This window comes from Monodon monoceros, unplaced genomic scaffold (genome assembly GCF_005190385.1).
Source record: "Monodon monoceros isolate NGI ecotype Baffin Bay Population unplaced genomic scaffold, NGI_Narwhal_1 Super_Scaffold_7, whole genome shotgun sequence".
NCBI lineage: Eukaryota > Metazoa > Chordata > Mammalia > Artiodactyla > Monodontidae > Monodon > Monodon monoceros.
Window position 1 is genome coordinate 64,407,023 of NW_021703784.1, and position 26,256 is coordinate 64,433,278.

The following is a 26,256-nucleotide window of genomic DNA, read 5'->3' on the forward strand; positions in this document are numbered from 1 at the left end:
GAGGGGGAGGGGGGAGGGAGGGGAGGGGGAGGGGGGAGGGAGGGAGGGAGGGGGGGCGAGGGAGGGAGGGAGGGAGGAAAGGGAACTTTTTTTATCCCTCTCTGATAAACTCAGTCTGCTGCAATAATTTAGGCTGATGCCGTCCCTCTAGGAAATGCTCAGTCTTTGGGGGATGAAAATGTTCAGTCTTGCAGATTGCCACCCCTTGCATCTGCTTGATTCTTAAGGTGACCTCCAGGTAATGGCGAGAGGTGGGTTTGTGTGACTTCTCAGCACTGGAAGTCTGTGTGGGTTTCTCTGACTCATTGACTCCCACATAGCTGTCTCCCGTCATCAGGCCGCCACTGTCTCTGCTGGCATTTGCAGCCAAGGTGCGTGGCTGGCCTGACCCATAGCCTGGCCATTCTCTCAGCGTGCCTGGAGCCTCACTCCTGGCCTCGCTCAGCCTCACCTCAGCACATCCTCCGCTCAGCCTGGCCAGACAGTCTCCACTGTGAGGCCACTCCATCCCTCATCATGGGGAGCCCCATGGCAGGCCCAGTGGCCGTCTACCTTTGCACCTCTGGGGCAAGTGGACATTTCTAGGCTCTACCAATGTGTGCCACACACAGCAGATCAAGATCTGGGGAGCCACACCCAGACCCCTCTTCTCTGCTCAGCCATGAAGTTCTACCTGTCCCACGTTTACACACAGGGCGCCTTTCCAGCTGGCCTCTTCCCAGAGTTCCAAGCAAGGGGCAGGGCAAGAGTCCCTCAGCCCCCCAGTGCTCCCATCAAATGATGTGACGTTCCCTGCCTCTTTGGGGCCTTCCAAGGCCCAGAACGGAGAGACTGGAGCCCAGGGCCCTCACCTTTATCTTCTCCGGCTTCTCTCTCCTCCCTCCCATCAAACATGAGCTGCAAAGAGAATGGTGCCTCTTTATTTCCCTTTTGTCATATGTACCTTATTCCTGACACTGTTCTCAGAACTCAGCCTGATGCAAGAGACAGTGGTACCATCTCTGCTCTGGTATCCGGCCCACCACCTAGTCCCAGTGTGTTAAATAGGAAGAGCTAACAGAATTTATAGAGTCTTCTCCCAAGGCAATAATCTGGTTGACAAGATTTAAAATCTGCCTTTAAAATCCTATTTTGAGTGTCAGAAAGTCATTACTACCTGTTTCTTACTCTTTTCCTTCCTTTTATAAAAATCTCGTCTCCCTGAAGCAATCGAATGTCTCGGGCCAATTAGGAAGAAGGTCATGCACTCAGGGAGAAGCATAGTCACAGTGTGGAAACATCCTCCTAGCGGCCAGCCATAACCTCACTTGGCTGCCGCCTGGTCTCTATTCAAAGGGCTGCAATTTGTCATTAACTACAAATGAAAAAAGGATTCTCATCATTGAAATAGCTTCCACTGATGTGGATGGTTTACTTAGAAACTTTTCTCACAGATTGCTTTGCTCAGACGTGTTTAGGGGAAACTGCCTTTGTGTTGCCTTGTTGGTTTCTTTTTTGTGAGGGGAGGGCAGGTTGGAGGGCTTGGCAGGACTTGGCTGGTATTAACTTCTTTTTCTCACAAAGGGGTTTTCCCTGTCACTTTATATAGAGTCTCAAGATGAAAACCGAGCTGACAGCAGCACAAAGCACCCACCTTTCTAATCTGTGACTTGGAGGGCAGGTCCCTGGTGTTAAATTCACTTCCTTGTTTTCTCCATGGAAATTAAAGGGCAGAACAAGTCCAGAACAATCAAGAATGCCCATGCCAAAAGTTCTCCTGGGGTCAAATCTTACCTGAAGTCCAATGTGGGTGTTTTTGTTTGTTTTTATTTTTTACTTATTTTTGTTTGTTTGTTTGTTTCTGTAGAGAGCCAGAAAGATGAGAATGATCTGAATGAGGAGCAAGAAATACTCACCGAGATGATGCAAGTAATTGAGCAAAGGGACAAACTGGTGGATTCCTTAGAGGAACAACGCGTACAAGAAAAGGCTGAAGACCAGCGCTTTGAAAGCTTCATATTCTCCAGGGGCTGTCCGCTGAGCAGGACATGAGGAAGCCCCACAGGGAGCAAGCCGAGGACCAGATCAGGCCAAGCACCCTTCACTCTCTCCTTCTTCCTTTCACAGGATATGTCAGACCTGGAACGTAACTTATACCATGCTGCAATATATATATATATGTTTTTTTGCAGTACGCGGGCCTCTCACTGTTGTGTCCTCTCCTGTTGCGGAGCACAGGCTCTGGACGCGCAGGCTCAGCGGCCATGGCTCACGGGCCCAGCCACTCCGCGGCATGTGGGATCTTCCCGGACCGGGGCACGAACCCGTGTCCCCTGCATCGGCAGGCGGACTCCCAACCACTGCGCCACCAGTGAAGCCCCCCTGCAATATTTTTAAAAGAATTTAAGATCCTCTCATATGTACTCCAGCTGCCCAAGATCCTTCCAGAGATTATAATGAAGGAAATACAAAGACTCTTTTGGAATTGGCAGTCAACTGCAGTGGGTCTCTTAAATTGGAGGTGACCATGGCAGATGATCAGCATTGTTCTCCGTAGAAAGTGACACAGAGATCGATTTTCCTGCTGCTTTCATCATTTTCTCTTCCCAAATTCATTGAGTTACACATCTAAAGATTTTTAAGAAGCTGCCTTTTCATTAATATATCCATATTTGCCTTTTTTTGCATGGATGACCGGTTTCCAAATGTCAGAAAGAAGCGGCCGCAGTTGAAAGATTAGGTTAATATTTAAATTGTGTTTCCAGAGAAAGAGAAGAAACCTTGAGATTACTGATTACATAAAGCAAATAATTCATATAGCAGGTGTTAATTCAATCCAGGGTGAATTTAATTTACCAGGTGTAGTTATAAGGCTTAATATAATATACATAAGCAATGAGAGTTTAATAGAACATTTGAGCCTTAATTTTATTTTTAAAAAAAAGAAGGAAAAAAGGAAATAAAACTTTGACTTCATACCAGCAGGACTGTTAGTTAACACCAAATGCTGTTGGCTTAGAAAAGCTTTTTTTTTCCCCCCAGAGCACTCTCCTTATTGCCGCTGCAACATAGTGAAAAACGTTTCTAGAAAATGAATAATTTTGAAGCACTTTTTTGTAACTATTGGTAATGGCAAAAAGTATTATAAAACTCTTTCATTTGTTGATAAAATATTGGTGAGGTTGATGCTGCTACTAAAAACGAACATTCTAGTGATCCAGGTGAGGGATGCTCCTCAGTGGTGGTCTTGGGTCTAAACATCTCTGACACTGTCTCCAGGGATTACCCAGGAAATCCACGACAAGACAAGGCCACCTCTGCCTTCAAGGTGGAGTGGGGAGCAGTGGTCCCATTTACCAAATCCCAAACTGGGTAATGGATTCTTTGATGACATTTTCAATGTGAAAAGAAAGCTGGGAGATGGAGTTTGTGCACTGACATGGGATTCCTGGGACATTTTGACTGTTCATAGGGGAACCAAAGAAAAGATTTTAAATGGTGATTTGTTTTCATAAAGTATTTGATTGTTTTCCCTCAGTGGGATTCTTTGAGGAGTCAGTCCATCATTGACATGAGACAGACTGAAGAACTCTTTGTTGTATGTTTGGCCTGTCATTTCTGCAAGTTTTTAAATGTATTGGTGGACAAATGGTGCTTTGCAACTGCCTGGAGAGCTAACTTACCTCAGTATAAGTTAACCCATAAACCACTTTTGTCTGGGATGCTGTCCGTGCACACCAACCTGGTCAGCTGAGAAGCCGGAAATTAGAAGTGCGCTTGGATTTCCTGAGTCAGCCAACATTTTGGGTGGTATTAAAACACAACCTTTCCATGCATATACCAAGTTCCAAAGGTTGTAGTTCTTTTTCTTTCTTCTCTCCTTCCTTTTCCTTTTCTTTTTTCTTTTAATAATCAGGTCTTCTAGTGCCTGAATTCTATTATTAGGAAATATATACAAGCATCTATTTCTCTCTCTCTCTCTCTCTGTCTCTGAAAACTGTGCCACTTAGGGCTATTTATCTCTTTTTATTTATTTGTATATTTGGTGGAAATGGCTAATATGATTTCCTCATTATTCTGGTTTTCCTGTGTTATAATTTGGAGAAGACCTATTAGCACTAAGCTATTGGTATATAAGCTATTTAATATGCAAATAACCCAGAAGTTTGGGGCAATAAGTTGTATAGTATTAAAGATTTATGGAGGTAGTCAAGATAATATTTTCTGCCATCAGGCATTCAGAGGTAAGACTACAGACGCGTAGGAATGTTAATTCATTTTAAGAAAGATACACAACTTCAGTTTTCCTTCTAGAATGGGTAGAATTATTCAAGCCCAGTTACCATTTGCTGCTTGCATACGTTTAACAGATGATGCTCAAATGTGTAGGGTCTGGGTTGTTCTTGTGCAAAAGGATTAATTGCCACTTATTTTAATTTGTTCTATTTTGGTTTAAAAGAAAGATTCTCCCAAGAGGGCCAAGAAAGAAGGTGGTTCTTGGCCCCAGTATTCTGTTGATAGATGAGAGAAGCAGTTTGCTCACTTTCTCTTCCAAAGATTATGTTCTGCGGTTTAAGGCTGAGTCTTATCTGGCCAAGTTAAAACATAGACCTCATATTTAACAGCATTCTACTTACACTGGCTTTCAGTTTTCCCAGTACTTAAAAACCATTTTAATGATCATTTCCAAAAGGATACAAATATTGTGGCTGTTGAACTATGTTAAATGATTGCAATAGAGAAAGTTCTAAGACCCTCAAAAGGTAAAACATTGTACCATTTGAAGACAGTTTCTGTGTATACAGTATGGGCAGGATTATGACGAAAACAGACGGAGCCTCCACTTTCCCATAAAATAACACTTGTGATCAAGGCTGAGCCATTTAGGACTCTGAATGAGACAGAAAGCCCCAGCCTCAGGTCACACACATTTCATAGTCTCACACAGCTTCTAAGTTAAACCAAAAGGCTCACAATTAAAACTTCAGAATTTTACGTAAGCTGGACCAAGAGGACCGTTCTTAAACTTGCTCTCCCAAACCATTCATTTATTTATGTGTTTAATAAACGTCTTCCAAATACCTGTGGGATTCAGCAACCCTGTGCTAGATGTAAGGATACAGAAAGAACATTATTCCTCCACCCGCAAGTAAATACAAAGATAAACAAGTACCACTCCCAAATAAATTTAAAAAAATAAACTAAAGAGCCATTTTTATTATAATCATCAACGTATTCGTCTCACATTTATCTCAAGCACAAAGACTTATCTCCCCAACTATTTGTAGTGCTTCTTTGGCAATAAGAGCACAAATTCATGTTTCTAAAACTGTGAAAAATAACATCAGCTTATACCGTTTCATTTAAACCTGGACTTCGGCAGTGTTAGGCTGCTTGGAATCAAGGGATGTTGAGATGCAGCATATTAATTGCAACTGAGAAGGGAAGTGGCAGGTGTTTGCAGCTCTGATGAGCTGCAGTGAACTTGATGTTTCCTGCATCGTGGAGGCAGGTGACGATTCAGCAGTGTCTGCCTTCCCAGGAAGCAGATTTACAGGCTTTTCCTTCCAGACTGAAAACGGCAGCATGTCTCACCCAGGCAGTTGATGAGAGAACTCCCTCAGCAGGGCAGAGGTGGCAGGGGGCAGCTGGGGCTGCCACATGAACGGAGAGAGTGGCAGTCATTGGATGTAGCGAGCTCAAATGTAGGCGTTTATTGTAATAAGAAGGTCCACGTACAGGGGAGCGTGTACTATTTCACCTACTGTTTATCTTCTAACCTCACTGCTGAGTGGCTTGTGAAAGATTAATTTGCTTCAACAATTGGGAACTATTCACGTGGATTGAAATGTGTTACATGTGCACTGCTATAAATACTGAAATGAATCAAAAACAAATGGTTTTCTGTAGAAAGAATCCAAACATGCGGGTTTGGTCTGGCACCTCTGAGGGCAGCGTCCGTTTCATTTCTTTATTCCAGTGAAAGGACGTGAGCAAAGCTTTGATTTCATGTAGGAGTCTGTGAATTATCATTGGATGCTTTATTCCCACCGGGGCACCTGGCAGGACTTACCTGGATGTGAGTGGGAGGAGAAGTGAAGAAGGCTTGCCTCAGGTGTGTTCTCTCAACAAAGAAAGCTGTTCTCAGAGCTGGGGAGGGGGAGAGAGGGGGCCACTCTGTCCCAGCTCCCATTTCTCTTACCCGGTACAACCCGGTTTTGTATTTCATTCATGCAACAGGGATACTCCCCTCTGCACAGAGCTGGCCCCTCCTTCAACTCACACCCTTTCAGGACTGAAGTTTTTGGTTTATCTGTTTGTTTCTGTTCTCAATCCCGGCATTGCAAATTCATGAAATGTGAGCACATGATTCACCAGAATTGCCGCATCAGGTGAGTCAAGTGTCTGTTCCCCATCATTTCACACTGAGCTCCCGCATTGTTTGGAAGCTCTTGTCTGCTGGTGGAATATTTGAAATGACTCGTTTTTTACACTGACTGTCAACAGAAAGTAAACATAAATGCAGATGAGAGCTCCTGTTTCACAAGCGCTAACATGCCAAGGGAAAGACCGGCCACCTTCCATGGCATTCTGCAAGTTTTCCTTGTGCCCATGCTGGGGCTCATTTGCCCACAGAGCTACTCTCACCACCCCTCAGCCTTCAGGGCAGGATTGGTAATTTGACACTCACTCCCTCTCCCAGCTCCTTTCTAGAAACAAAAAAAAGCAAGACCTATGCTGTCACAGCTCCCCTGAGGAGCCCTCTGACCCTGATAATGGTAATAGATCCTGTGACTACAGCTCACTTCACCTGCCAGGTGCTGTAATAAGCTCTGTAGATGCATTATTCCATTTAATCCTGAAAACAAAATCCTTAAGATAAACATTGCCCCATTTTGAGATGATGAGACGGAGACACAAGAGGCCCAGGAGCTCACCTGGTAGTCCAGGTACAAAGTGGTGAAACTGGGGCTGGACCCAGATGCTGGCCTCTGGAGCCCAGGCCCTTGACGCCAGGTCGTATGACCTCTCTCTGTGTCCCCACCCACACTTGTGCCTTGTGCTTACCTGTTCCTTCCCTTCCTTTCCTAGATCTGTTCTCATTGCCACCCTCTCCCAACACACCAGTGCCCAGCCCTGCTCAGGGAAATCTGGCATTAAAAGCCCAAGCTGCCACTTTGAAGTGTTTTTATTTTTCCTTCTATTCTACATCTATATATACTCAAACACAAAAACAATCGTTTAAACAGTTAAATTACCTAACCTCCACCACTGCTCACAAAAATCTTACAGTAACCATGATACTCTAGGAACAGGCATCTTGTTTTATCCTGGGGGATCAGGTATCGCTGACGCACTGCCGTGGACCCACCCCCCAAGGGGACTTTTTGCCCAAAATTGCACTACACAATCCAATCCCCAGTCCCAAGGGTAGGGGGCTGAGAGCACAGGGCCAAGGGGATGGGAGAGGAAGGACCAGGGAGTGTGTTGGGAACCAGCTGAGAGCGAGCTGGCTTCTGCAGGTGCTTATAAAGAGTGCGCAGAGGTGGAGAGGGGAGCAATACAGGGCTCACTGGGAAACAGCACTCGGGGGCCTGTGTGACACTGAAATAACCTGATGCAGGGCATCAGTTCCCCGTACGCCAGAGGCACAAGAATTCAGTCCCCTGCCTATCGCCAGAATAGCAGAAAATGGTTCCCTAAGAATTTGGGGGAAATGTGTGTATGTGTGTGTGTGTGTGTGTCTCAAGAAAAAATCAACAAGTATAATTATTCTAAACATGGTAAGCTGAGCATGAGTCACTAACTCAGGGCTCAGATTCCAGCTCTGCCACTGCTCACTGGATGACATTGAACAACTCAGCTGTGCCTCAGTGTCTTCATCTGTGAAGTGGGGCTGATCCTCTCTCCCTCCCTTCTCTCTCCCTGCCTCCCTCCCCTCCTCCCTACCTTGCAGGTTCCTTGCGAGAGTGAGTCTGCCCTACATAGGCTCCAATTTTAAAATGGAAATGGCTAGCCTATAACTTTATAGTCGGGATGGCCATGATGAATCTCAAACTGTTCAAATCCCGACAGCAGAAACAGAAAACAACACCTCAGATCTCAGCAGAACGGAAAAGAATGGGCAGTTTCCACAAGATGAGATGTAAGCAGTAAACAAGACCAAGAAATGCACTTCTCAGAGCATCGTCACCTACCTTTTGGGACTCTCTGAGTTGGCCTCTGCTGACAAAATACCCAGCCTCTTACAGATCTTTTTGGCCAATGGTTCTTCAAGTACACCTTGAAGACACTCTCTGGCCCTGGTGATTCGGTTGCATCTCCCCATCAGATGTAGTACTTCTAACCTTCCTCCCTAAAAGGAAACATTTAAGTATGAAAAGCCATGATATCTTCCCCAGCAAAGATGAAAGCAGAGACTCTCGCTCCTCCAGACCACACAAGCCTGGAGGTGGGTGTGGGAAGAAGGTGGATTACAACGGATTAGATCCGTGACAAAGAAGACCTTGCTCCCCTGATTACCTGCCCTGGGAAGGGGTTAGGGGAGACCTTGGGAATAATCTCGGTGGCCTGTGACGCAGACCACACCAACAGAATCACTGGAACCCCAGGCACTCTTGCGTGGCTGAGTCTGAAGTGGCTGACAACTGCCCCTTTCTATCCTTAAAATCTTCACCCCTGCTGCTGATTCTCTGGAGTGTTCTCCAGTCCTCTGCTAAATAACTCAAGTAGGAGCCACTGATTTTAGTGGCTTCAACTCTACATGTAGGTGACGCTCAGCTATCATGCTCAGGTGAGGAAATCCCCCTACTAATGTTTACAGTTCATTCCTAGGCACCTGAAGAATAGGTAAGCAGGTCACCTGTCTCTGAGAACTTGGGACACATTCCGCCATGGCTGGATCAGAGGCCATTTGAATAGCATCATCTGTGGGATCCTCAAAACCATCCCCACCCTCGGTCCACCATGTCACAAACCAAGGCTGAGGTCTGCCGACGTTCCCCCTGGCCCAATGCCTTCCCTGCTCACCTAGAGAAGCCCTTGCCCACCCCTGCCCTCAGCAAGTAGGACCCCTGAAGGACATGCCCACTGGCAGCCTGGTCTTCGAAGGCCACTGCTAATATCCCAGAGTTCCTGAGGGGAATGTGCAATAGGAATTCTCACTTAAGGCTCTGAGTCCAGAACCATTTCATTTCACACATTCTTTTCATCCCGTGAGCATACCTTGCTTTCAGTGACTAAAGAGGTCTCCAAGAGGCTCTGTCTAGCTTCTCTCCACATCCCCTGATCCCGCTGCTTTGATGTGGTCAAACAACCTCCAGTGACTGATTGGGATCCAGACCCTTTGTAAAACCCTCTTCGTGATCTGCAGGCGCCTCCCATATTGTCCCTTAGATGGTATATCAGTTTCCTAGGGCTGCTGTAACAAAGCACCACAAACTGGGTGGCTTAAAACAACAGAAATTTACTCTCTTACAGTTCTGGAGGCCAGAAGTCCAAAATGAAGGTGACTTCCAGGCAATGCTTCCTCTCAAGCCCCTAGGGGAGGGTATTTTATGGTCTCTTCCAGCTTTTGGTGGCCCCAGGCATTCCTTGGCTGTGACAGCACAATTCCAGTGGGCCTCTTCCTCCCATGTGTTTTCACATCATCTTTCCTCTGTGCATGTCAGGGACTAAATTCCATCCTCTCCTAACTGGTCTTACTGTATTAGATGCCCACCTAGTATGACCTAACATGCTTTGCGGTACATGGGCCTCTCACTGTTGTGACCTCTCCCGTTGCGGAGCACAGGCTCTGGACGCGCAGGCTCAGTGGCCATGGCTCACGGGTCCAGCCGCTCCGTGGCATATGGGATCTTCCCGGACTGGGGCACGAACCCGTGTCCCCTGCATCGGCAGGCGGACTCTCAGCCACTGCGCCACCAGGGAAGCCCCCTAACATGCTATTTTAACATAAATAGTTACATCTGCAGTGACTCCACTTCCAAATAACGTCATATTCTAAGGTTCTAGGGGTTAGGACTTCAACCTGTCTTTTTTGGGGGACACAATTCAACCCATAACATATGGTATCCACAGTTGGGGAATGTGAAGCTTTCCCCAGTGAAAGCCTCTTCCAGTTTGAATTTTACCTTAATTTGATTTGAGATGCTTAGTTTACCTCTATCCTGGGTTTTTAACCTACACAGCAAAAAAGGAACACAGCAAAATAGAATGCAAAAGACAAGTTGCCTTAAATATGACAGATATAAACACAATTTACGAAATCTGTCTGAATGGAACACACACACTCCAATTATCTCTCCATTATCTTAGTAGTTACTCTTTTACTATTCTTTTAATGGTTACCCTAGAGGTTGCAACATGATTCCTCGATTTATCAAAGTCCAGTATAAATTGTTACTTTTACTTCTTCACAGATAATGCCTGGATCTTAGAACTTAACTTCATTTACTCACTTCCCAATTTAAATGCTTTTGCTTTTGTGCATTTTAATTTGATTTATGTATTTTTAAACCCTGTAAGAATTATTGTCATTTTATGTAGTTAACATTCTTTTAGCTGCACCCATATATTTATCCTTTTATTTGTTCTTTCTTCTTCCATCTGGAACAATTTTCCTTCTGCCATCCACTTCAGTATTTCCTTTTGTTTGGATCTGCTATTTATTAATAATTTTTCTCAGTTGTGTGGTTTTTTTTTAACTGAAAATGCCTTTCTTTTCTCTTTGTCTACTAGAGTGAAATCTTTTGGAGTCCCAAACCAAAGCGAGGGGGCCTTATTAGAGGCCCCCAGTTTGGTGCCACCTGAACTTTTGTCTGTCTACCCTTGTGAGGTTGACAACTGCCCTGCTCAACCTCTTCAGCTGCTACCTCTGAAATTGGCAGGTGCCGCTAGGGGGAAAGTAGTCCCAAGTGACCGGCTCACCTCTGTGGGTTTCCTCCTTCTCCTAGATCTTGGCCGTGTAAGTTCCGTCAGCTTTCCAGTGCTCTCAAACAGATTTAGTTTACATTTTGTCCAGCTTTTCCAGCTGTTCTCAGTGGGAGGCTTGGCTTGTATTGCATAGTATGATGGTCTGAGAAGCTGAACATCCAATTCCCATCTACTGTTGGGAGGACTCCTAGAAGCTGTCATATAACACTTTTGCTTACATCTCATTGGTTGAAATTTAGTCATGTACTCACACCTAGCAGGGAAATATAGTCTTTATTCTGAAGGACTATAATCCTAGCTGAAAACTGTAGATTCTATGACTCTTTGGCAGGACAGACGCTAAAGGCTATAGTATTATTCTCTCGGTTATTTGCTATGTGATCTGAAGCAAGTTTAAACTCTCCAAATTTCAAGTTATTCGTCTATGTAATGGAGGTAACGATAATATCATATTAGTCTCAAAAGAGATACTAATAATGAATATTTATTGAACTAAGACTTGTTATCTGCTGGGCACTGAGCTGAGTAGTTTATTTATACTAACTCTCCTGATCGTCCCAATAAGCTCATGAGGAGAGAACTCATTTTGATGAGAAAACTGAGGCACAGAGAGGTTAAATTATACAGATATTTGGCTGCTGAATGGCGATTTGAACCCCAGACCTTCACCATGACACGGTCCTACCTTGTAAATCACAAAGCCCTACATGTTGAAGTTGCTGAGGGGACTAGAATGGGAACAATGCTGGGTGGCTGAGGGCTGCACGTGCTGAGCTAGAAAAATGGTCCTCTAAGGGAAGGTCTGGGGACAGAACTGTCCTAGTTTGAGTGGATTTTTGAGTGACGTGGGCCACTGGTCATCAGTTTCATCTTACTCAAGAGTTAGATGATCAGAACAGCTCATAAGTTAAACATGGGAGTTGGAGAAGGAGACCATAGAGGTAAAGGGGACACTACAGAGCATGCAATCCCATGGCTTCATTTAAAAAAATCAGTCATTTTTGTGATAAGTGTGTAAATTTTTATTGAAGTACAATATACTTACAGAAAATTGCTCAAATTATTAAGTAAACACTCCATGAATTTTCAAAGTAAATACACCCATGTAATCAGCACCCAGATCAAGAAACAGAACATCACCAGCTCCAGTGGCCTCTCTCATACCTCCCCCTCCCTGCTCTAGTCACTACCCCTCCCAAACCTAATCATTTTCATGACTCTAACATCAGAGACTAGTTTTGCCTGTGTTTTGAACTTTATATGAATAGAATGATACAGCATATGCTCTTTTGTGTCTGAATTTTTTTTCACTCAACATTATATTGTGAAGGACATTCCTATTGCTTCTGGAGCTGCAAACTGTTCATTCTCATTGCTGTATAACATTACATTGTGTGACTATCCCAATTTACCTATCAATTCAACTGTTAATAGGCATTTGAATGGTGCTGCTATGAATCTTCTAGTACATGTATACAGGTACACAAATGTACTCATTCTGTTGGGTATAACCTAGGTTGAAACTGTCGATCATAAGATAAGTGGGATGTTCAGTTAGTAGGAACTACCTTGGTTTCACTTTATTGGTGATGGAAATGAAAGTACAGGAAGGACAGATATTTGTCCAAGGTCATCTAGCCACTGAGCTAGGACTGGAATCTGAGTTATTCTCTCCCAGGACAGTTTGCTTAGGTATACATTTCGAAGAGAGACTGGCCTAGAGAGTCAGCAGAGCCTCACAGCAACACACATGTAACTTATGAGGCTGTCCTTATCACGTAACGCCTGGGTAAGATGAAACCAATGACCAAGCATGAGAGGGGCAGCTGGTCAGTGGGGCCATGATTGTAAATATCAATTTAGATTAGAGGGAGCTGGCGCAGGTTCTTCTTAGCATCTTATCAATGAACAGCCTGCAGTGTGTGTCCCTGATTAAGCTAGATTTAGATTCTGTCTTCTTCAATGCCAGGCCCCATGCAAGGTGCTTTCCAATATATTATGTCATTTAAACTTTGAACAAACACCTGATCAATTCATATCCATAAGGACTATAAAAGCATAATATCAAAAGAGAGTGTATAAAAATCTGTAAGCAAACCAGAGCAAGTTAGAACAGTGCTTTTCAAATGATCTATGGTGAAGGTCCAATCCATCGCAGATCAATATTTTTGTAAAATACAATACAAAAGAATAAATATAAAATTGCACTGTTAAACTGTATAAAAGTTTCTAAACACTCTAGTTTCTATATTTAGATCATCAAGGACTAACAGCAGTTTGCAGACAATACTGGTTTTCAGACTACACTTTGAATAGCACTGATTTATAATTCAACATCCATTCCACTTGGCCTTTCAAGAGAGATTGATAATTATCTAAGAGGCAGAAAAGTTTGAATAACAAGACATCTGCATAATTCTGAGACCTTAGAATCCATTCATACCCATATAGGTTACTGTCACCTTAACGGGACTTTACCAGTCCCCTGTCTTTAACAACATAACTTCAACTATTCAAAAAAACTCTTGCGGGCTTCCTTGGTGGTGCAGTGGTTGAGCGTCTGCCTGCCGATGCAGGGGACACGGGTTCGTGCCCCGGTCCGGGAAGATCCCACATGCCGCGGAGTGGCTGGGCCCGTGAGCCATGGCCGCTGAGCCTGTGCGTCCGGAGCCTGTGCTCCACAACAGGAGAGACCACAACAGTGAGAGGCCCGCGTACCACAAAAAAAAACTCTTGCATAGAAAGATGAAAGTTACAAATAACTTCATTGTTCAAGAACTTCCCCCCAAATCTCATTGAAATGAACATAAAACACTTAAACTTTTCAATAGATAAAATTAAAGACTATTTACCCTCCAAGACTCTTTGAAAATCTTGCCTTGTGTCCACCAATCCTAACCTAGTATATTACAATCCTTAGCCAAAGTTAATCAAGCACTAACCCCACTGAAAGACCTGCCTTAAACCAGATTCCAAAACCTTAGAAATATCCCTGCTGTGCTCTACCCTAGTCCAAGATGCTGCTAAGACCCTGCCGAGGCAGGACTCTCCTTACCATGGTGTACAATAAACTCAGCTTTGCCTTCTCTATTCCTTATTTTGCTGGTAGTTCCTGGGAGCTAGCATCCCACCATCAAGCCTTTGTTTGTTCCTCCATTTAGTCTTGCTCAGTCATTTTCAAACTTTAGTATGCATAAAAATTACCAAAGAGGATTGTAGATGCAAAAGCATGCATGAGCAGTTTAAGAGATCTCCATGTATAAATTTGACCATGTCGTATTTAGAACCTAAGCCCTGCATACGGAGGTCAGCAATTGGTGAAGAGTAGAGAACCACAGAACGTTAGAGCTGGAAGTGGTTCTAGGTGCCCGAACATCAGTGCATGAATCAGCTACATCAAAATCACCTGATGTAATTAATCCCTGTTAAAAAATACCTATCCCTTGGTTTCACTTCAGATGTACTGAATCAGAATTTCTAGAGACTGGGCCCATGAATGTAACAAACTCCCTAAGGGATTGTAGAGCACAATCAGGTTTGAGAACCATTATGTTCTCCCACCACTTCATTCTGTAGATGAAGAAACAGAGACTCAGAAATGGGAGTAAACTTGTCCAAGATCACACAGCTCAATCACACAGCTATTGAGCTGTGTGTCTCATGATTCCCCGATAAGAGTTCCGAGGGTGGAGATCAGATTTTGGACATATCCTTATGTATAAAATATCCTGAACAAGAATTATGAATGATGTAATCAAAACAGGATTCTACTTTGACGTTTCAACATGTCTTTAAGGCTTATCAGGGTGGTGGTGCGGGAGCGGGTGGTTATTGTAATCTCCCGCATTAAAATTCTAGCAGTCATTGTGAGTTCTCTGCTTTCTACTAGGTAAGAGGAAACAGCTAAAGCATAACTTTCAAAAAAGGTCAAATTACGACTCTTAAGCAAAGACAAGATGAACACATATCTGCTGAGGATCTATTGACCGCTTTGTTAAATTTATGTTCTCAGGAATCGTTGCTTGTTAGTTGGCTGACTGGCTCAAGTAAAGGTGGATGGGTTATTACAAGGCTTTAGGAACATGTCCTCGGAAGGAAGCACAGATGGCCCTCCTGAGAACTACAGGTAGGCCCTCAGAAGAGGTTCTAGGTCTAGGCAGCTACTCCCATGGTTTTTCATTACTCAGACCACAAGGCTTCTTGAGCACGCTTCGTTGCTCCATTGTTTTGTTTCTCTACTCATCGGGCAGGCCTGTGGCTAAAGATGGACGCCCCCAGTCTTGAGTCTGCATTATCATCCCTAAGTGCTGGACTTCTGACAACTGTCTCTAGCTTAGATTCTTGATGGAGACTATCTGATTGGCTGCTCTCCAGTCAAGCATTAGGGCCCTTTGGGTCAGGTGATCACTCGGGGTCAATCAGCTGTAGCTACTTGGAGGAAACACAGTTGCCAAGGGGTTGTGTGAGTGTGTGTGTGTGTGTGTGTGTGTGTGTGAAAAAGAGAGAGACCCGGAGACAGCCAGGGGAGCCCAAGTGAGAACCTCAAGTGGCCAAGCACAGTAAAATGTGCCTTTTAATCATTTCCAGCATGAGTCCTTGAAATGCTAGCTTTTGTGCCACTCCCCTGTCACTCTGTTGTTTTCATTTAAGGCAAGATAATTTGGGGGCGGGGGAGGGGTGGAGAGGCCGTACTCACAGGTGCCGATGGCCGTACCTTCCCATTCATGTTTCCACCTACATTTGGGATCCTCCTTTGTACAAGCCATTGAGCTGCTAGAAACAGAGATGTCTCTAGGTGTTGGCCTGTACTCATGAACTTCAAACTTCTCACTCTTGGTTGGGGGTGTAGAGGAGGTTGACAGTCATGGATAAGTGCAGGAACAGCTGGATGTGTCCAGCTGGTGGGGCCCGAACACATTTTGGTTCCCTCTATTTCTTCCTGAGCAGGCTCACTCTCTTTCATGGGCACAAGACACGGGCCTAATAACTACAGTTTGAAATGCAGGGGAGGAGCGAGCTCCTCACCCAGCAGCCGGGCCAAATCAGCGGGAGACAGTAGCAGGTGGGTTCAGTTCAGCAATCACTGAACCCTGGGTTGGAGCGAGGAACTCTGCTGAGTGTGGAGACGGGGCAAGTACGGCATCCAGGCTCCAGGGCTCCCAGGCCGAGAGGGTCACACACACCGAAACAGGTAAGGCCGCACGTCCTGCAAGGGGCAGATCTGGGGCATCCTCCCTGCTCCGGGCAGCAGCGGGGCGCGGGCCCCGAGCGCGCAGCTCCTTTCAGGGCGGAGGGCGGCGCGAGGGAGGGAGAGAGGGAAGGGAAAGGCGAGCGTGAGCTGCCTCAAATGCTTGGAATAATTCCGCTTCCGTTTGGAAAGCCGCAGCCTCAGTCCCGCCGCGCCCGCCGCGTCCGCCCGGCGCCCGCTCCGCGTCCCGACCGGCCCGCGGCTGCCCGCTTCGTCGCCATGGCCACCTCCCCGCAGAAGTCGCCGTCTGTCCCCAAGTCCCCCACTCCCAAGTCGCCCCCGTCCCGGAAGAAAGATGACTCCTTCTTGGGGAAACTCGGAGGAACTCTGGCCCGGAGGAAGAAAGCCAAGGAGGGTGAGTGCGGCCCGGGCCGGCGCGCTGCCGGGCGGGGGGCCGAGGGGCCGGGGCTCCTCGGTCATGGCGGGAGCGCGCCGCGGGTGCCCGGCGCCGGGGAGCGGGGCGCGCGTTGGTGCGGGCGCGCGCTGCCCGGGAATGTCTCATGGGGCCGGGCCTCGCCGCAGCCCTGCTCTGGGTCGCCCGGGCGCTGCCCTCCTGGGCCCCGCGGCGATCGGGTGTGGCGACTCGGGCCTGCAACCAGGCGACGCCCGCGCTGGGCCGGGGGCCGAGGAGGCGGCGGGGCCTGCCAGCCCGGAGGCGGCGTCCTCCCCTGGGCCCCAAGTCCCCGCCTTCTCCGCGCCGAAGGCTGGCAGTTTCCAAGTTTCTTCTGAAACTTTTCTGGGCGCCGTCATTCTCACTCTTTGCCTTCATTGGTCTTTGAAATCAGATCATTTCCTAGACCTGCTGAAGTGTACGGTAGCAGCCTTGGCCTCTGGATCTCTCGTCCGTCCCCAGGGCCCAGCAGGGCTCTATTAATGTGTAGATCAACACCAAATGTTTGTCGGACGAATGAGTGGAGAGGTGGCTGTCCTAGTGGTCCCGCCTTGTGATAAATGCTAAACTCACACCCAAGGAGAAAACCTCGATTAGACACACACACACTTGTAGCATCCTGGGATCTGATGTGACCCTTCTGTGAACTCAAGAGTTAAGGGCTCTCGCAAAAACCATTTCCTTTTTCTCACCAGGGTGAATTGAGGTGATCTTATTTTTTTCCAGGACAGTTTACATGTAAAATATTTTGTCCCATGGGCAGATTTTGCATCCTTTTTTTTAAAAATTGAAGTATAGTTGATTTACAATATTGTGTTTGTTTCAGGTGTACTGCCTAACGATTCAGTATTTTTTGCAGATTATTACAAGATAATGGGTATAATTCCCTGTGCTATACAGTATATCCTTGTTGCGTATCTACTTTATATATAATAGTTTGTATCTGTAATCTCACACCCCTAACTTGTCCCTCCCCGCTTCTCTCTTTCCTTTGATAACCACAAGTTTGTTTTCTATGTCTGTGAGTCTGTTTCTGCTTTGCATATACATTCATTTGTATTATTTTTTAGATTCCACATATAAGTGATATCATACAGTATTTGCCTTTGTCTGGCTTAATTCACTAAGCCTAATATTCTCTAGGTCCATCCATGTTGCTGCAAATGGCAGTGTTTCTTTTTTATGGCTGAGTAACATTCCACTGTGTATATATATATATATATATATATAAGCACCACATCTATTTTTTTTAAACACCTTTATTGGAGTATAGTTGCTTTACAATGTTGTGTTAGTTTCTGCTGTATAACAAAGTGAATCAGCTGTACGTATACATATATCCCCATATCTCCTCCCTCTTGCGTCTCCCTCCCATCCTCCCTATCTCACCCCTCTAGGTGGTCACAAAGCCCTGAGCTGATCTCCCTGTGCTATGTGGCTGCTTCCCACTAGCTATCTGTTTTACATTTGGTAGTGTATATATGTCAGTGGTACTCTCTCACTTCGTCCCATCTTACTCTTCCCCCTCCCCGTGTCCTCAAGTGCATTCTCTACGTCTGCATTTTTATTCCTGTCCTGCCTCTAGGTTCATCAGAACCATTTTTTTCTTTTTTTTAGATTCCATATATACGTGTTAGCATACGGTATTTGTTTTTCTCTTACACCACATCCTATTAATTCTGTCATCTATTGATAGGCACTGGGGTTGCTTCCACATCTTGGCTATCGTAAATAGTGCTGCTATGAACATTGGGGTACATGTATCTTTTTGAATTAGAGTTTTCATCATTTCCAGATATATACCCGGGAGTGGAATTGCCGGGTCATATGGTAGCTCTATTTTTAGTTTTTTAAGGAACCTCCATACTGTTTTCCAAAGTGGCTGCACCAATTTACATTCCTACCAACAGTAGACAAGGGTTCCCTTTTCTTCACATCCTCTCCACCATTTATTTGTAGCATCCTGATTTTTATTTTGAATAATGAGGTGACAGTCGGAAAAAGAGCTAGTGACTGGTGTGTAGGTAGAAGATGCTTAGTTAAAAAAATTTTTTATTTTCATAGACTTCAGTGGTTTGGGAATAAACATTTTTAAGTTCGTGATGATGATATGTAAAATAAGTTTCATGTTCCTGAGTTATCTTAAAGCATGAAAAAGAACTCAGTGTTGAGAATTATCAAGTTTGATACAAAGAACTAGACTTCTATTCTCTATATTGAATTGAGAAGCAGCAAAACATATCCCCCAAAATGTCCCTGCCCTCCTTCCAGTGTGCTTATTTTGGAAGACCGTTGTGTGAGTAGTGTGTAGTTGGTAACAAATTGTGAAACCCTGGATTGGAGAGTCTTTTCCTAGGTATCCCTGTAACTTTTTCCTACAGTGTTCCCGATATGGGCTCTCCAGCTTGAGACTGGGCAACTGAGAATTACTGAAGCTCATGACCTACCAGAAGTGCTCACCCCACTTTGCCAACTCTTTAGAAAAGTTTACTTTATATTGAGCTCAAAGGTGGTCTCTCTGTATGTACTACTATTCTGTTCATGCAGCCAGGAGAACGAGTGGGACGGTGGCTCTTCACTTTCTCCAAGTGGACCAGCCTGTTTTGTGGAGCCCCTTGATCAGTTCAAACATCCTCTGTTCCAGTAGCTGGTCCTCACAGATGAACTTCATGGCCCCCTGGTATCCTATCTTTTCAGTTTCAGTCAGGGTCCCTGCAAGAAACAGAAGGGCACATTAGTTGGGATTTTAAAAATAATGTGGTGAAGGGACTGTTTACAGAGATGTGGGCAGGGTGAAGAGAACCCAGAAGGATGCTGAGACACCTAGGAGCTACCACCAAGGGGAAGCCATGACCACCCCTAGGCCTGAAGGGCCAGGGGAGCAAACCGCAACCCACTGAGAGCTGGAGCTATGGAAGGGGCGCTGCCTGATAGGAACTGTAGCTGTAGAGGGACACAGCCACTGTTGGAAATGTGGAGATGGAGCAGGGAGACAGTGGCGCAAGAGATACTTGCATGTTCTCTGTCTTCTTGCCCTTGAACCTCTTGCTGGTTCTTCCCATTGGCCAGACCCCGTGGGAAGTCACCAGGGCAAGGGAATCTGGGTGATGCAATACGTCGGGGTCAGCTCCCTTAGGGCACAGAGCAGTGCAGAGAGTAGATCATAGTGGGAGTGTTGAGAAATGGAGAATAACTAGCAGACTCTCAAAGTGAGCTGCCCACAAGTCAACATAGTATGGTGGTAGTCCGGTCCATTAGGACAGGGCTGTCACCTCCTTTGCTCTAGCAGAGATACCACGTTCTATTAATGCAGCTGAGGCTGCTTTCCTTTGTTCTGCCAGCAACATCACAGCTATCTCTGAGCTTGTTACCAGGTCACTCAAAGACATTTTAATGTTTGTTGCTCCTAAATCATTCCCTTCCCTATCTTGGATTGGCTCAGTTGGGTTTTTGAAACCAAGGGCAAGATCTTATTTTTATCCTGTTATAGTACTTAACTGTTAAGTCCTGATTCTGTTATTCAGTCTATTAGCTAATCCAGGGGATGTAAGGGGGTGAATGGAAGAGCATGTGCTTCTTCTAAAGGGATGCCGTCACCCAGCTATAGCCGCTTGCTGCTACATGGGGTGGTCCTGCAAAGTCAAAGACGGCAGTGGCGTTGGTCTGAAATGACCTGCTCTTGGCGAGCACATGCTGGATCTCAGTGATCGGTGCTTTCCCTGTCAGGGGCCCACTAACCATCTCTTCAGTAACTATAAGGCTAGGTCTTGCTCTGGATCCTGCATGAACTCACAGCTCTGTGCTTTGCAGAGACTGCCTTCTTCCATGTTCCCCCGAGTGTTCTGGAACCTCCCATTCTTCATGATTGCTCAAGATCATGGACGTTGGTCTATCCACAAATTTCCCCAGTGCTTTGGCGTAGAATTCTCCTGGGCCCAAGGACTCCCATTCATTCACTTGAAACCTGTTGTGTCTCACAGTCAGGTACATGTTAGAATATTTAGGTCAATAATTTCATATTAAAAGTATGTTTTCCTAAGAATACCTACTAACGTATATCATAGAATGACTGGAAGTCTCATAAGAATATAGTAAAACTAATGATCACTCCTGTGTTTCATAAGAAAAAATAACATGAGGGAGGCAAGAGAGAATAGAGCCTAAAAGCATGGTCTTTGGGACCAGACATATTTGGGCTTGATTTCTGGTCCGGCTCTTTATTTATTGCTATGACTTAGGACAAGTTCCTCAATGCTTCAAAACCTCTGTTTTTTCATCCATAAAATGGGAATAAAAATTCCTTCCTTACATGGAGGTTGTGAGGCTTAAATGAGACAAAGCATGGCACAAATAATGGAAGCTATTAAAATTGACAGCTCAGTTTTAAGTAGTTTTTAAAATTTGAAATAGTCTTTTCATCATGGACTGCAAGAAGATTCTGCAGGTTCTGCAAAAAGCTTCACACGACAGTATGAAGCCTGTGTAGCACTATTTTGGTCCTTTAGAAATTAGGGATCTTTCTTTGCAAGTCAGATCATCCTGTTTCCCAAGATGTCACATTTCAGCATTTAAAAATACCTGGTCCCATTCTCATGAGTTGTAGCTAGGTAGCTTTTGTTTTTCCTCTGTGGATCTTCTCGTTTTGGGTTTCCAGTCCCCATTTACGCTGTGTAGTTCTTAGACTACCCTTTCAGAGTCTACTTGCCAAAGGGCCACTTTTCACCTGCCTTCCTCCAAATCTGTCCTCACGACTTGCTCTTTCCAGGAATGTCATCTTGAATTGTATCTCCCAGCTGAAGGTGCCCTAAATTAGGCCTGCAGCAATGGTTATTCCTATATTTTAACCACTTATTTATTACCCCTCAGAGTTTTTACATTCTGTCTGGTGCCCAGAGTGTACCATTTTGGTTCTCATTGGCTGTCCCGTGTAACTGGGGGAAATCCCCGAATTCTGCAGTAGATTTATGGTTTCTAGAGTGAGCAGAAGCCTCAGCATTGCTGAGCAATCCTTCTCTCCCAATCAGCTGGCATCTTCATTTTCCGAAGTGCCATGTTGAAACCCTTGTCGCTGAAGCTCTTCCCCAGACCTTGAGATAGAAAATTAAGTGCCAGGTATGAACTTGTTCAAATTTTCTTCACCCCCCGCCCCACCCGCCAGTCCCTTCTGTATCTTCACCTGTCCTTTCCTGTTCCCTCCCTCTCTTAGTCCCCTCCGAGGAGGTCCTTTCTTCCCTTGCTCATGAGGCCTTGCACTTCCACTTCTTCCCAGACTTGGCATAGCCATATCCTTTTTCTCATATCCCCAGTCTTTTTCATGCTGCTCTAGCACCTTAACATCTGCAAATATGCTTGAGTCTTTGCCATTTGTAGACACTCCCAATGCTGGTTTCCTCTTAGTTGCTCACCAGAGGCCTTGGAAAAGTTGTCTGCACTGGCTTCCCCTTTCTGAGCTCCTAGTCACTTGCTGATCCGCTATTCCCATTCTTTCACCAGTTATTTATTGAGTTGCCTGCCATGTGACAGGCACTGTGTTAGGCGCTGGGATATGGCAGGGAACAAACACACAAACATCCCTGCCTTCACGAGCTTGCCTTCTAGTAGAAAAGACAAGATTAATTGGTAAAATGTACATATTGTATTAGAGTAGTGATAAGTGCTCTAAAGCGAAATAAAGCAGGGAAAGGGGAAATGGAGCGTTGTGGAGTGAGGGAGGAGGGATGGTTGACAGTTTTAAATAGGGTGGCTAGAGAAGGCCTCACCGAGAAGGGTTTACTTGGGTAAGGTCCTGAGGAAGTGAGGGAGCACAGTATGTGTATCTTGGAGAAGAACACTGCAGGCAGAGGGAAGGGCAGATTCAAAGACCCTGAGGTGGGAGTGGGCCTGGTGTCTTGAGGACAACTGTGGAAGGTGGTGAGATCTCAGGGGTAATTAGAGTGAGGGGACAGCTGTGTAGTGTTCTGGAGGCCATCGTAAGCCTGGGGCCTTTACTCAGAGGGACGCGGGAAGTTTTGTGACGAGGAATAACATGATCACGCTTGCTCTGATGGTGGTAAGTGGCTGAGGGGGGCAGGAGTGGAAACAGGGAGGTGAGTTAGGGGGCCACTGTAATGATCCAGGTGAGAGACAGAGGTGGTCTGGCACTGAGCGGTAGCAGTGGAGGGGTGAGCGTTCAGTTCTGGATATAGTTTGAAGATATAGTGGATAGGGTCTGTTGAAAGATCGGATGGAAGGTGAGAGAGTAGAATCAAGATGACTCCAGGGTTTGGGTTTGAACAAACCCAAAGATGGAATTGACGTTAACTGAGTTGGAGAATTCTACAGGAAGAGCCGATGTGGGGAGAAAGAGCAGGACTCTCTTTTGGACCTGTTTAGTTAGAGGTGCCTCCTGGACTTCCCGGGGCCATACTGAGTTCGCAGTTGGTTCCAGGAATCTAGCTCAGGGGAGGGTTCTGGGCTGGAGGCACCTCTGTGTGTAGGTGTACTTAAAGCCATGAGACTGAAGGAGATCATCAAGGAAGGAGTATAGGACGTAGAAGAGGTTCATGGACTTTCCAACATTTAGAAATTGGGAGATGAGGGGGAACCAGCGAGAGAGGCTGGAAAGGAGTGACCAGTGTGATAGGAGGGGAAGTGGGAGAGTGTGGACTCCTGGAAGTCGATTGAAGAATTTATTCTGTTCCCAAGATTTACACTTCACTGGCTAAATTCTCCAGAATCCAGTCTCCTTTTCAATCGTCACTCCACTTGGGCTCTTGGTGGCGTTCGTATTATTCAACTTTTTCTTTTTATAAATTTATTTATTTATTTATTTGTTTGTTTGTTTGTTTGTTTATGGCTGCATTGGGTCTTCGTTGCTATGCACGGGCTTTCTCTAGTTGTGGCGAGCGGGGGCTACTCTTCATTGTGGTGCATGGGCTTCTCATTGCGGTGGCTTCTCTTTGTTGCAGAGCACAGGCTCTAGGCGTGCGGGCTCAGTAGTTGTGGCTCGCAGGCTCTAGACCACAGGCTCAGTAGTTGTGGCAGATGGGCTTAGTTGCTCCGTGGCATGTGGGATCTTCCCAGACCAGGGATAGAACCCATGTTCCCTGCATTGGCAGGCGGATTCTTGACCACTGTGCCACCAGGGAAGTCCCTCAACTTTTTCTTTCTCAAAATTTCTTAAAATTCTCTTCTCCCTTGATCTTATCCACTCTGAATTGTTCCCTGTGTCTATTTTTTTTGGACTCCTTCTCGAGCTTCTGTTATTTGTTTACCTCTCAGCAGCATTTCCCGGGGTCCTGACTTCACCTGCTTTGCCCTCTCATTCTGTTTTCCTCTCCATGGATTATCTCACTTACTCCCATGGCTTCAAGGGCCACCTGCCCATTTGTGGTCCCCCAATCCACATCTCAAATCCAGATCTTGTACCCAGATACATCTTTCCACTGTCTCCTGGATGTGTCACGGGATCCTCAGATTCAGCATGCCTGTAATGGAATTATTATTTGTCCCACTTGCCCAAATCTGCTTCTCCTCTTCCACCATCCCACCAGCTGCCTAAGGTGGAAATGTTGCAGTTGTCCTCCGTTTCAGAGGTCAGCAACTTTTTTCAAATAGGCAGATAGTAAATATTTTAGACTTTGCTGGCCCTCTGGCCTCTACACAGCTCTGTCCTTGAGGCCACAGATGATAGGCAGATGAACAAGCGTGGCTGTGTTCCAATGAAACTGTACTTATGGACACTGAAGTTTGAATTTCACATAATTTTAATATGTCACAAAATATTCTTTTTCTTTTGTTCTTTTTCAGTCACTTGTAAGATATGAAAACTGTTCCTAGTACTGGGGCTGTGCAAAAATGGATGGAGGCTGGATATGGCCTTGGGCAGTAGTTTGCCCATCCCTGCTCTGTTTCATCCCCACAGCCAATCATCTCTCACGAAGTCCTGCTAATTCTGCCATCTAAATATTGCTGCCTTAATTCAGGCCTCATGAGTGCTCTTTGTCTTCTTTGGGATTGCTTATTTTATTAAACTTTAGCGTCTTTATTTTCCACCTGCAGTATTGCCGTATCCACCCCACTAGTCTCCCTAGCTCTGGTCCTTTTTTGTTCAACTCACCCTTCATCCTTTTGCCGATATGTGGTTTTATTAAGCACCGAGATAACATCTCCCCAGCAAACTTCTTAGCGTGGTGTTAAGTCCTTCACAGTTTTTCCGTGGTCTGCCCATTTTTTTTTTTTTTTTTTGCTGTACGCGGGCCTCTCCCGTTGCACAGGCTCCGGACGCGCAGGCTCAGCGGCCATGGCTCACGGGCCCAGCTGCTCCGCGGCATGTGGGATCTTCCCGGACCAGGGCACGAACCCGTGTCCCCTGCATTGGCAGGCGGACTCTCAACCACTGCGCCACCAGGGAAGCCCCGTGGTCTGTCCTTTTGGTGTAGTCTCCGTTATATCCCTTTCAAGAAGCCTCCATTTTAGCTATACGAAACTGCTCTTCATTCCCCAAACACATCATGTTCTTCCACGTGTTTTCACCTTTACACATGTGGTTCCATGTTTCTGGAATGACCTTCTTCCCTTCTCTCTGCAACAAACTCCTGTTCAATCATTGAGACCCAACTCAGATATCCCGTCCTGCTTGATGCCTTCTGTAGCTCCCCTAGGAAGAGTGAGACGCTTCACTTTGTGGGAAGACGCTTCCCTCTGTGCTGCCATGTGGCTGTGCATGTCACATTATGATGAGGGTTCTCCTCCTGTGCCCCTCCTGCCTGGCATAGTATTTAACACATAATGATATTGCAGTTTCTATGGAATGAATTTCCCTGTATTTACCTTGGTGAAAACAGCCCACCACTAACTGGTTGTGTAAGCTTAGACAAGTCTCTTCCCCTTTGCCCGTTTCTAACATCAGGCGATTAGGCTAAGTAACCTTTCAGGGCCCTTGCAGCTCTGGTATTCTATGACTTCGGAGCTCTCATTTCACCAGGCTTCTCTCAAATTCAGTTTTATTGTCTGTGTAGGGTGGTCTGGGAGTGACATCATCACAAAGACCTCTTTCTTTCCTCCACTAATGAAGGCACCTCTGTGTCGGGAGGAGGAGATGGAAACCAGGATAAGTGGGCTGCGGCCCAAGGACACCTCCATATTAGGAATCGGTCTCCTTGTCTCATGGAATATCTCCATTTGGTTAACAAGCGCAGCTCATAATTATGTTTTAGCCATTAGTACAGGAGGAGAGATGAAATCCTTATGTAAACATGTGTAAGCATCTAAAATCTCCACTTACTGCCATGGGAAAAAGAACACAGTTGAGGAAAGCGCTACAACAATTTTAATAATAAAAGACTTTAAAAATACTTTTAAAAATAAAAATAAAATACCTTAAAAAAAGATGTAAACATTCTCTTACATATTCAATATGTTCTGTAGCCTGCAGTCAGTAGGAAATCCAAATGAGGGCTTTGCCTGAGGACCAGGGCCCCCGGGACAAGATGGCCTCATCCTTTCTTTTCCATCTTCCCTGTAGACTCCAGAGGACAGAAGTTGTATTTGTTCTGTTCACATTGTATCCCAGGTGCCTAGCACAGCCTCGGTACTTAACAGGTGCTCTGCAAAGCAGTATTTAAGTGCCGGAAAGGTCAGTGGGGATAAGATGCCCAGGTTACTTCGAACTCTGCTCTAAGCTTCGATGACTCTTCTGGGGCCTTGATTCCATCCAGGCCTG

General features: G+C 45.6%; 2 protein-coding genes across 5 annotated transcripts in view; both read left to right on the plus strand.

Annotated features, from left to right (window-relative positions):
* The window catches only part of MICALCL (MICAL C-terminal like), a 54,754-nt gene extending 52,638 nt beyond the window's left edge, over positions 1–2,116 (plus strand). For both annotated transcript variants that reach the window (XM_029207070.1, XM_029207071.1), the window contains exon 8: positions 1,847–2,116. In XM_029207070.1, the coding sequence (XP_029062903.1) occupies positions 1,847–2,031 (185 nt within the window). In that variant the 3' untranslated portion in view covers positions 2,032–2,116. The remainder of the gene's footprint in view (positions 1–1,846) is intronic.
* A 13,894-nt stretch (positions 2,117–16,010) lies between these two features.
* PARVA (parvin alpha) overlaps positions 16,011–26,256 on the plus strand; it is a 181,868-nt gene continuing 171,622 nt past the window's right edge. For 2 of the 3 annotated variants that reach the window (XM_029207886.1, XM_029207885.1), the window contains exon 1: positions 16,172–16,517. In XM_029207886.1, the coding sequence (XP_029063719.1) occupies positions 16,262–16,517 (256 nt within the window). In that variant the 5' untranslated portion in view covers positions 16,172–16,261. Of the gene's footprint in view, positions 16,106–16,171; positions 16,518–26,256 lie in introns of those variants that run through there. The other variant, XM_029207887.1, reaches the window with a different exon arrangement.